General features: G+C 36.0%; 1 protein-coding gene across 3 annotated transcripts in view; it reads left to right on the forward strand.

The window, feature by feature from the left end:
- The window catches only part of RBM25 (RNA binding motif protein 25), a 52,642-nt gene that overhangs the window by 3,911 nt on the left and 36,123 nt on the right, over positions 1-12,608 (forward strand). For 2 of the 3 annotated variants that reach the window (XM_077909894.1, XM_077909892.1), the window contains exons 2-4: positions 4,753-4,869; positions 4,982-5,102; positions 10,960-11,009. In XM_077909894.1, the coding sequence (XP_077766020.1) occupies positions 4,828-4,869; positions 4,982-5,102; positions 10,960-11,009 (213 nt within the window). In that variant the 5' untranslated portion in view covers positions 4,753-4,827. The remainder of the gene's footprint in view (positions 1-4,752; positions 4,870-4,981; positions 5,103-10,959; positions 11,010-12,608) is intronic. The other variant, XM_077909893.1, reaches the window with a different exon arrangement.

The following is a 12,608-nucleotide window of genomic DNA, read 5'->3' on the forward strand; positions in this document are numbered from 1 at the left end:
AGCTCCCTTTTTGGAGACTTGAGTATTTTCATACCTCTGAAAAGTTTTCCTGTAAAAGAAACTTTGTTAATCAAGCATTTCCCATTCTTTGGACATGGAATACTTTTTCTTAGGAATAGTTACTGAACACTTCCCTTCTGTAGAAATTCAGTTTGAGAAATGATATTTTGAAGGGCTGGCTTTGCTTAGGCTGGGGCAGGTTGTCAGTTCATTGTGCCTTGCAGGTTATAAGCAGAGCAGGGGACAATGCATTCTATAGTTATGATCATTTATATTCACTGGAGAGCCACTGGGCTGGCTGTGTAACTATATAATAACTTAAAATTTGCTCTTTCAGAGTTATTAAAAATAATACTTAGAAAAGAACCTGACACAAAATTGGAGCTAGATATTTGTTGAATGAATGAATGAGTTGTATAAATGTTTACTAAGAAGAATCTGTTGGTTCATTTGCCTCTTAGCATTCAGAAATTTGACATACAGTGCCCTGATGGGGTTAGCCAGTATATCTATTCCTGGTGAAATCATTCGTTTTCTCTTGGGATAAATCTGCAGTGGTTGTAAGCAGTTAATGGTGTAGGAAAAAAGCAGTGATTTAAAAGTGTAAAGAGGAAAAAGTGAAAAAAAAAAAGCATGTATATTATGAGTGCTAAAGAGAAATCTTATTTAAAAGTTTTCTTTTTTTTAAAGGTTTTTTTTTGGATGGGGACTAGATTTATTGAGATAAAATTTGGATGCAATAAAATACACCGATTTTAATTTCAGTGAATTTTGACAAATGTATAATAAACCTGTATGACCATTGCAACACTAGAGATAATACTTGCATCATAGTTGCTTGTTTTTGTTACTTTAGGCCATAAGGTTTCATACCTAGCAGGTAAAAATGCTTTGAACCTTTTAAAAGTGAAGCACTCCAAAGTGAAAATGAAAAAAGTAAAAAAATACAAGTATTTTTAAATGTTATTTAAATCATCTCAGTGCAAATAAAATAATTATTATTATTTTTATTTTTTCAAATAAAATAATTATTGCATCTTTCTTAAACTCCACACTCCCTTAGCAGAAATTGGCTACCTTCAAAGTACTACATCCTGAATCTAACACTTTTTTTTTTTTTTTAATTTACTCATGAGAGACAGAGAGAGAGAGGCAGAGACACAGGCAGAGGGAGAAGCAGGCTCCATGCAGGGAGCCCGATGTGGGACTCGATCCCGGGACTCCAGGATGACGCCCTGGGCCGAAGGCAGGTGCCAAGGGATTCCCTGAATCTAACACTTTAACCACTGCCACCTATTCCAGGCCACCCTCTCTTGTCTCATTATTGCAGTAGTCTCCTGTATCGCCCCTTGTTCTCCAGTCTCCAGTTCTTTTTTAAAATTTTTTTTTTTTAATTTATTTATGAGTCATAGAGAGAGAGAGGCAGAGACATAGGCAGAGGGAGAAGCAGGCTCCATGCACCAGGAGCCTGACGTGGGATTCGATCCCAGGTCTCCAGGATCACGCCCTGGGCCAAAGGCAGGCGCCAAACCGCTGCGCCACCCAGGGATCCCCAGTCTCCAGTTCTACAGTGGCCAGTGACACTTAAAATATAAGTCAGGTCAGAAGCCTTTCTAATGTTTTCCATCTCATGCAGAGTAAAGATCAAAACCTTTACAGTGGCCTACAAAGTACTACATTCTCTGAACCCCCCCCCTCAAGTAATACTTGGCATTTATCTTTGACTTTCCTCAAGTACTCTGCTCCAGCTATTGGCCTTGCTTTCCTCCCACAAGCACTCCATGCCCAACTCAGGCTCTTTGCATTTGTTTCCTTTTTTTTTTTTTGGAAGGCTATTGCCTCCAGATACAAGGCTTCTCTGCCTTGGCCCCTTTGGAGGTCAATTTACCTACCTTCTTGGTGAGGCCTACCATATTTAACTAAAGAACTCCCTAATTCTCTTCCCTACTTTATTCTGCAAAGAACCTGCCAACTTTGAATCTCTATAATTTGTGATGAGAGTATTACAATTTATCAACTGTAGTTAAGAACTGATAAGCTTTGTTTTATGGTTATAAAAGTTTATTCTCATTTTCACATGTCAAAACATAAAAGTTCATTTTGAAAAAAGTGGTTGATACTCCTATTTTAGGATGTTTAAAGTGATTTTTATTTATTTTTTGAAGTGATTTTTTATATTATTTACCAGTGATCACCAGAATTGTAGTTTTCTGACCATAGGAGGAACTATAACCTTAATTAAGATAAAATTATTAGACACCTTTGAAGTTCACTTATGAATAAGCAAGTTTTGAACAGTTCTAAATGAAAGAGATGTAGAACATAGAAAAATTAGAAGTGAATGGAATGGATACATTGGCATACACTAAAACAATCTGGTTAATTTGTACGGAAGAAATTATACATTTAAAAGCTATGAAATATAAACACCAAGAACCTAGGTTTCTAAAAAGTAATAGTTATAGCTAGTACTTGACAATAAATGATTCTAGAGATGAATTTTATGCTCCAGTCTTTGTAAACATTGTGAAGCTAGGCACTGCTTCATTACTGGCATAGTACTTGGTACATGGGAGCGTCCTAATAAATTGGTTTACTGATTCATTCATTGATTAATTAATTTATCTGACAGGTATTAATTTCAACTGCCCTCCTAAGAAAGTGCTAAGATAGAATAATGATAAAGAATAATGATAATAGAAGAGTTTGTGGAAGTAGGATAGTAGCCCTCTTTTTTTTTTTTAAAGATTTATTTATTTTATGATAGACATAGAGAGAGAGAGAGGCAGAGACACGGGAGGAGGGAGAAGCAGGCTCCATGCCGGGAGCCCGACGCGGGTCTCGATCCCGGGACTCCAGGATCGCGCCCTGGACCAAAGGCAGGCGCCAAACCGCTGAGCCACCCAGAGATCCCCCTTTTTCCCTCTTTTAAAAGGAGATACACTCACCCCCTTTATATAGAATTTTTGTTTTGTTTTGTTTTTGGAGAAAAAGTATTACAAAAATATTACTTAAAAATTCCCTTTTTAATTTATACTGATACTAAATATTTTAAGGCATTTCTACTATCTTATTTTCTAAGTATATGGAATTTTAGGAATCTATTTTGTTTGTAAAACTTTCTAAATATTTTTTATAAAAAAAACTTTCTAAATATTTTAAGTGTACTGTGTTTTCTGAAATTGAAGTTAAGATTTTATAGAATATTATCCTAACTTATTAAGTCAAAAGAATACTGAGGAAGAACAGCTGTGAGCCTGAAGGACATACTTTTCTAAGACTGTTTTAAAGAAATGTCTGATAAACAGGTAAAAATATTCAAGAGAGATTAAGGAAATGTACATTAAAATGGGAGTATTTTTTAGTTTTCAGATTGTTATAATTTAAACACTGATTTACTCTAACAATGGTGAAGATCTGAGCAAAGGGCATACCCATATATTGGTGGTGGGGATGTGGATTTGTGCGCTAGTTTTGGAGGATGATTCGGAGGTAAAGTGTAGATACATATAGTACTAATCTGCATAAGAGAGTTACTTGCACAGGTGCATAGATTTATATGTCCAAGAATGTTCAGTATTATAAGAGGCAAAATGTGGATCCAACCATCCATGTTGAATGAATAATTATTATATGCTTGTAGTAGTTTACCGTATTATAAAGGTTGGAATAGAACTATATGAACTGATGAGATGTTAATGATAATGAGGGAGAAATGTACCTAACAGTATAGTATGATTATATTGTTTGCAGAAAAACACAAATAATTATATGTTAGTTTGTGTATAGAAAGGTATTTAGAAGAATACAACGATATATACCAAACTGTTGGGATTAGGGGGCGAGGAAGTGGAAGACATGCACTTTTTATCTTCTCTCTTCTGAAGGGTGAGTAAATCAATGTATGAAATAGACCAAAAATAGAGACAGATTCTTTTTAAAAACTTCAAACAACTCTAGACTCCTTCAGTTACAGAGTGTAGGGGGAATTTTTCCTAGTGCCCGACAGACATATCTCCTGTTGATCAAATCACTGCTATTTAGTGCCATTACTGGTATGAGATCACTTATTTTGGCTGCTTCTTTGAATTGGTGCATGGAATCCTCCTAGGATATCCTAATAGAATTTTTATACTTTTTCTAACAGTTCTGGACATTCAAGTATGTTGATGAAGATACAAAATTTGGTGCTTGGGGAGTCTTAAATACTTATATTCATTTAACTAAAGGACAAAATTAACTTTCTTTTAAGTAATATCAAACCATTTAAACAGTACAGTATATTCTAATATTCAAAGAAATCAAATGCTAAGTTCTGATTCTTGAATTTCATTCATTGAATTTCATTCAAGAATGGTTAGGAAGTTGACTTTTAAGTTTAATAAAAGTTACATATTTTCTCATTGTCACAAATTGTATGTTTTCTTTATATCTGAGTAGTTAGTATGTGACCTGATGTCAGGAGGTTTCTTCCCTCTCAGGTTTATGGTTCACTGAGACATTCATTTGTCCTTGAGGAACTGGCCAACATTGAGTCAACAAATATTGTGTAACTTGGTACATTTAGTTTTCAGGGTGCTGATGTATGTAGAAAAATGCATCAGAACATTTAAAGAAAAAAACCTTAGATAATCTTCCTGGATTCTGAGTTTGGTTTAAAAAGATTCATTGATGTTTGGTATTTAATTTTTGGATATTAACTGAACCTCAAAATTTTTTTCTTCCTTTATATGTATTCCCATATGATTGTAGGAGTCTATCCTGAATTTAGATCGTGTACATTTTGGGAACTTATTTTAGAAAAGATCTAAGTTTTAAAAATTCTCAATGGACAGACAGAGAAAAGAGGGTCTTTGCCAACTCCTTTGGGTAAGAAAACTTTAGAATTTTGCAGATACTCTAAAAATGAAGGCCAACAAACCAGGCATATCAAATTGCAAAGTTTTCAAATAAAATGATTTGTCATGATTTTTTTCTTTAGACCGCTGCAGTAAGAATGTCTTTCCCCCCTCATTTGAATCGCCCTCCCATGGGAATCCCAGCACTCCCACCAGGGATCCCACCCCCACAATTTCCTGGTTTTCCTCCACCTGTACCTCCAGGTAAGTTTTTGGATACTGTTGTTTTTTTAGCCTATACTTTTGTTATAATAGTATAAACTTTAGGAAAGTGATAATGTATGTGACTGTGTTAGTAGTAAACATGTTAGCATTTTTCTTTAAATGTGATGTCTTATTCTATGACAGTACTTTTCATATCAAATTGAGTATCAAATTAATCTGGGAAGATTAAAAAAATCCCTTTATTTAAAAAATAAAGTAAACCAGCAAATATATACTAATTCATACAATTCCGTAGTTAAAAAGGTATACAGTGAAAAATTTTGCCCACATTCCCACATAACCATTGTTATTCCCTTACTGAAAGAGGGAAATGAAATAGGCTCATCCATTTCTTTTTTTCTTCCATATAGTTTTTTTTTTTTTAATTTTTATTTATTTATGATAGTCACAGAGAGAGAGAGGGAGAGAGAGGCAAAGACACAGGCAGAGGGAGAAGCAGGCTCCATGCACCGGGAGCCCGATGTGGGATTCGATCCTGGGTCTCCAGGATCGCGCCCTGGGCCAAAGACAGGCGCTAAACCGCTGCGCCACCCAGGGATCCCTTTTTTTTAAGATTTTATTTATTTATTCACGAGAGACACAGAGAGGCAGAGACATAGAGGGAGAAGGAGGTTCCCTGCAGGGGACCTGGGATCACGCCCCGAGCCCAAGGCAGATGCTCAGCCACTGAGCTAGCCAGGTGCCCCAAGGTTGTTGATTCATAACATGTATATTCTAGAGACTCAGCTTTGGGGGCCTCCTAACTTCTAGATCAAGTATATAGCAGTGCTAAAGCCACAGATAAACATGGCAGTGTTTTTGGAATATCATTTAGCACTTCAGGAATTTGGGGGTAAATCATTCTTCTGAAAGTTAGAACAAGTACTTATACACATTATGGAGTAGAATGCAATATTTGTACAAATTTTTAGGACATTTATGCTTGTAGCAACTTGTTTTAAGCTGTCCTAGGTAATCATGGATGTGTATTTATTACTACCTCTTTCCAGGAATATAGTTTGAAATACGTATTTAGGGGCTCCTGGGTGGCTCAGTTCCGTTAAGCATCTGCCTTCAGCTTAGGTCATGATACCAGGACCCTGAAAAGAAAGAAAGAGAATCAATCTAAAAATAAAAATGAAATACATATTTAAATTTAAATCTAAACCAGTTTATTATTTCATAGAACACTTACTGAATTTTAGTCAGTAATTGAGTTGTTCTATAATGTATAAAGGAATTCCTGCTGAATAGGGGGATTGAGAGAATAATGTTAACAGAAAACTGAATAAAGTTAGTTGTCAACCATCTAACAGATTAATAATATAAGAAGGATGGTGTCCTGAGAGCCACTTTTGTTTTGGCATCAATTTTTGGGAGGTTCATATATCCTGATTTTGTTAATCAATTTAGTCTCATAAGATATGTTTTTGATGGCCTTTACTAGTAACCATGATCCTTCCTAAAAACAAAACGGTTGTGTTATAGTTTTATAGGGAAGAATAGTTTACGTTTTATTCCTTTGTGAAGAAAATTAAGGGATTGGGAATGAAGCTTAATCTTTTAGAATCAGGAAAAGTGACAGAAAAATCAGTACCTTAAATTTCCTTCCTAATAAATTGGTTTTATAGAAAAGTTTTTAAATTCCTTTGAATTTTGAAGAGCAAACACTAAATATGACATTTTGTGATGAACATTATGCCAAATTATTAAAACAGAAGTAGAAGATAAATGAAACCTATGTCTGATAAGACTACTCCCTGCATAATTTTTTAAGATGGGTCAGGAGACCTCAAAACCAGATTGTCAGTTTTTTTAGTGTGTGTGTGTGTGTGTGTGTGTGTGTGTGTATTCATTCATTCATGAGAGACACAGAAAGAGGCAGAGACATAGAAAGACAGAGAAGCAGGCTCCTCACAAGGAGCCAGATGTGGGACTTGGTCCCCGGACCTGATCAGGACCTGAGCTGAAGGCAGACGCTCAACTGATGAACTACCCAGGCATCTCATCAGTTTTTCTTTTTGACTGGTCAATGCCATAGTAATGTGGGCATTTATTCAGAATGGTAACGTGCTAATTCTGATTCTGTATAACAGCATATACTGTCATTTCTGTTTAGGGAAATATATTTGTATGATAAATCAGAGTTTGGTTACACCTCATTCTACATTCTTTGTGTAGCATCAATACTTTAAAAGGTAAATAATGAAATAGTATGCTAAACTAGGGTGGTAATTCAAGACCATAATACCCATGTTCATGTGTAATTTTCTTGTCTTGCCTATTAGTGTGATTAATTGAACTCTAAATGTAATGGTCACATTCTATATTAAATTAGAAAATCAATTTGGAAAAATAACCATAAAATTTCCCTAAAAAGTAATATGCATAGAACAGAAGGAAGTCCATCCCCTCTTTCACATTCCTGAGAATTTCCTTCCCCTAACAGCTTTTTGTATCAGCTTCTAGTTTGTAACACTCCAGAGACAAACACTTTGCATATCCTGGTGTGTTTGCTTTTGTTTACCCTTTTCCTACTTCTGTGTTTTTAAAAACTCAACTAGTACTACACTGTTCACGCTTTGTGTATTTTGCTTCTTTTCACTTTAGCACGTGTAGATCTTTGTAATGAGTAACAATACATTTTCCATTGTGAATTGTGAATTCTGTATTGCAGGATATTAGTAAGTTGAGGTAGGAAACATAACTATTAAACATTTAGTAACTGTTAAAAAGGAAAAAAAAATGGGATGCCTGGCTGGCTCAGAGCATGTGACTCTTGATCTCAGGGTTGTGAATTTGAGTCCCATGTTGGTTGTAGAGCTTACATAACCCCCTACCCAAAAAAGAAAAAAAAAAAAAAACTCAAAAAAACATTTCTTACCCCACTACGTCTTTTTCTGAACTTTTCTTTAATAGAAAATTCACCTATGGGAAAGGTGCCATGTAGTTTACAGTTGATAAAGGGGAAGGACTTTTTTTGCTTTGAAACTTAAAAGTGAAAAACTTAGATATACAGATTGATGAATTATAGTTTTGAGCATGTACTGTATTCAACTGCTACACATAAATGATCTGTCTCATTGGTGCTCCAAAGAAATTAACTCATGAGAATTGAGGAAACTGCAGCTTGAACAGCTTAGCTTGTTCAAGTTTGCATAGCTAGATGTAATAGAACCAAGAGTTGAACTCTGTCTTTTTCTTTCCTTTTTAAAAAGTTTACGTGCATATTTACTTACAGAAGTAATCTCTACACCTGACGTGGGGCTTGAACTCGTGATCCTGAGATCAAACGTTACATGCTTCTCCAACTAAGCCAGCCAGGCATCTCTGTCTTTTTTTCTATTTTGTGCAGTGTTCTGTTGACTTAATGATAGGAATCTTGATTTTTCTCATTCAAAAAACAATTTAGGTTAGAAAATAAATGGATAGTGTTAAATGTTTAAGATTTTATTACCAGTCTTAGTTGGAGAATTCTCATAAATTGATGTTAAATTTGAACCAAAGAATGATTTCAGAATTTCTTTGAGATATGTTTAGAAGCGTTTTAAAATTTATAGTAGAAAAGTAAGTCTTTCATTAGTTTTTGCCCTTATTGCATTCTTTTTCTTAGTGCTCAGATGGTAAGATTTTTTTTAATAAATTTATTTTTTATTGGTGTTCAATTTGCCAACATACAGAATAACACCCAGTGCTCATCCCGTCAAGTGCCCCCCTCAGTGCCCACCAACCAGTCACCCCCACCCCCTACCCTCCTCCCCTTCCACCACCCCTAGTTCGTTTCCCAGAGTTAGGAGTCTTCATGTTCTGTCTCCCTTTCTGATATTTCCTACCCATTTCTTCTCCCTTCCCCTCTATTCCCTTTCACTATTATTTATATTCCCCAAATGAATGAGAACACATAATGTTTGTCCTTCTCTGATTGACTTATTTCACTCAGCATAATACCCTCCAGTTCCATCCATGTCGAAGCAAATGGTGGGTATTCATCATTTATCTAATGGCTGAGTAATATTCCATTGTATACATAAACCACATCTTTATCCATCTTTCGATGGACATCGAGGCTCCTTCCACAGTTTGGCTATTGTGGACATTGCTGCTAGAAACATCGGGGTGCAGGTGTCCCGGCGTTTCACTGCATCTGTATCTTTGGGGTAAATCCCCAACAGTGCAAAAGCTGGGTCGTAGGGCAGATCTATTTTTAATTCTTTGAGGAACCTCCACACAGTTTTCCAGAGTGGCTGCACCAGTTCACATTCCCACCAACAGTGTAAGAGGGTTCCCTTTTCTCCGCATCCTCTCCAACATTTGTGGTTTCCTGCTTTGTTAATTTTCCCCATTCTCACTGGTGTGAGGTTGTATCTCATTGTGGTTTTGATTTGTATTTCTCTGATGGCAAGTGATGCGGAGCATTTTCTCATGTGCTTGTTGGCCATGTCTGTGTCTTCCTCTGTGAGATTTCTGTTCATGTCTTTTGCCCATTTCATGATTGGATTATTTGTTTCTTTGCTGTTGAGTTTAATAAGTTCTTTATAGATCTTGGAAACTAGCCCTTTATCTGATACGTCATTTGCAAAGATTTTTTCATTAGTTATATGCACAAGAATACCCTATAGTAGTTATTGATTGGCAAGCAATGTGGTTGAAAACAAAAATGCACGTATCACTAAGATGCCCATTGACTCTTAGTGCAGCAGATGGTCTTAGAGATTTTATTCTTTTTTTTAATTATTTATTTATTTATGATAGTCACACAGAGAGAGAGAGAGAGAGAAAGAGAGAGAGAGAGAGGCAGAGACATAGGCAGAAGGAGAAGCAGGCTCCATGCACCGGGAGCCCGACATGGGATTCGATCCCGGGTCTCCAGGATCGCGCCCTGGGCCAAAGGCAGGCGCCAAACCACTGCGCCACCCAGGGATCCCGAGTTTTTCTTTGATACTGACTGAGATTATTGGTGATATTGCTTGTTTTTTTTTTCGTTTTTTTTTTCTTTTTTTAATATACATTCTCTCTCAACTCTTTTTTTTTAAAATTATTTATTTATTTATGATAGTCACAGAGAGAGAGAGAGGCAGAGACACAGGCAGAGGGAGAAGCAGGCTCCGTGCAGGGAGCCCGACGTGGGATTCGATCCCGGGTCTCTAGGATCGCGTCCTGGGCCAAAGGCAGGCGCCAAACCGCTGCGCCACCCAGGGATCCCCTTGTTTTTCTTAAAGAACAAGCAATAACAAAATTCTTTTTAGGTTTCCAGATTAATTTCTCATTTGATAACTTTTTTTTGTAACCTTTAAAGGTTTGTTAATAGGGGCAGACCCGGTGGCACAGCGGTTTAGCACTGCCTGCAGCCTGGGGTGTGATCCTGGAGACCTGGGATCAAGTCCCACATCAAGCTTCCTGTATGGAGCCTGCTTCTCTCTGCCTGTGTCTCTGCTTCTCTCTCTCTCTCTGTGCGTATCTCTATGAATAAATAAACAAAATCTTAAAAAAAAAAAAAGGTTTGTTAATACCATTGTTTACTCATAGGTGGATCTGTATTTGTGTATGTTACTGGCTTTCAGGATGTCCCGAATCAGATGAACATGAATCAGTAACTATCCAGATTTTTAAACTCCTGATACAAAAGCATGTTGTGGTGGTAGTCTTTTAGAGTAGTTTTTGGTGTCGTGTTAAGTTTTAATAGACCTGTGCCATATTGCTTTTGAAAATAAGGCATTCATCAATATCTCATTTTCATTACTCATACATTTCTACTTAAATTGACTGAGTGAAGATACCTACTTGCGTGCCATGTAATTGATATAGAGTATAGTCTCATATGCTTATATTCATAAGATTTATTATGCTTTCTTCTTAGGGACCCCAATGATTCCTGTACCAATGAGCATTATGGCTCCTGCTCCAACTGTAAGTATAATTTTAAGGAGGAATTAGGAGATACAGTAGGGCTATTGCCTTTAAAGCTAAAAAACACTTGATTAACTTAGATAAATTAAGTGTTCAAAAGAATAATTGAGAGTGATAGCATCCATGTATACCATACTACTTGAGTATCATTTTCACTCAGCTATGCATAGTATGCAATTGCCCTTAAAATAGGCACCCCCAATAAATGGTTTTATGATTCACCTCAAATTCTCTAGACTTTTCATACACTTGTTATTTTAGATTGGTTCTTTAATCACTCCTTCTTCTTGTCTTGATCATAGGAGATAGAATGATCTGACACATTTAATAACCTCATAGAAAAAAAAACTATAGAAGTGATCCTAGTAAAAATTTAAATTTTGAAATAAAATTTGTATTGAATATATTTCCATTCTTTACTTTCACCTGCATAATTTTTAGTGCCTTCCAAACTTTTTTCTCTGTCCTCTGGTATGATATCTGTAACCAGAGGTTAAAAAACAGTTTTCTTGAAGCCTTTATTCTTTTAAAATGTTTCATTATTCAGTCTTTTTAAGTCTTAATTCTTCACATTTGTCAAAGCATTTGTACACTCTAAGCATCTTACTTCATAATGCTAATATGCTGTAACACATGAATAAATAATAACCTTCTCTTCCTCTTGAACTGTTTAACCAGAATTTTTCTTTGAGTTAAGTGGTAGAGTATCAGGCTTCATTTGGAATTCGACTATGATAGAGGGTAGATCTCATTACTTTTAACTGTTATTTTAGCTGTGGATTTTGTAAAGGGAGGGAGGGGGGAGTTATTCATAATAAAAAGGAGATGGTAATTCTGTGGGCAAACAGGAGTCTGCTATGAGGCAGACCTCTAAGAAGATATGTTTTTTTCAGACCAAGAGGGTGTCTAATTTTTCTTGCATTGGATACCCATTGTTTGGCTGTTTTGTAAAACCTGCACATGATAGGTACTCTTAACCTCTTGCATTTCAGCCTAGGAAAAGGTGGGACTTGGGGTTTGGAGCAGTTCCCTCAGTTCACCATTATTTATTCCGTGCCTGCTCTGGATGTTTTGCTAAATTCAATTCCAGATATAAAAATGAGTAAGACTGTTCCTTCCTCTGGGAAGTTGAAAGTTAGAAAGGGAAAATTAAAAAATGCAATTAACTGCATAGTAAAATTTAAATGTTGGAGAGTGTTATGAGAGTATTCAAATACTCTATCAGAGGATTAGTGGTGATGATTGACATTTACTTTTATTTAAAAAAATTCTTTTTGGATTTATTTATTTTGGAAAGAAACGTGGTTTTGGAGGCAGAGTGAGATTGAGGTGGAGAAGCAGACTCCCTCCTGAGGGTAGAGTCTTTTGTGGGGCTCTGTCCCACAACCTTGTGGTCATAACCTGAGCTGAAATTAAGAGTCTGACACCCAACTGATTAAGCCACCCAAGTGCCCTGAAACTTGCTGTTATGTTAGTATAGAGTAAAATTTTGAAGAAACTCCTGGATATATTTGATAATTTTATTTTATTTATTTATTTAATTTTTAAAAAGATTTTATTTATTCATGAGAGACAGAGAGAGAGAGAGAGAGGCAGACA

The sequence above is a fragment of the Canis aureus genome, chromosome 9 (assembly GCF_053574225.1).
Source record: "Canis aureus isolate CA01 chromosome 9, VMU_Caureus_v.1.0, whole genome shotgun sequence".
Classification (NCBI taxonomy): Eukaryota; Metazoa; Chordata; class Mammalia; order Carnivora; family Canidae; genus Canis; species Canis aureus.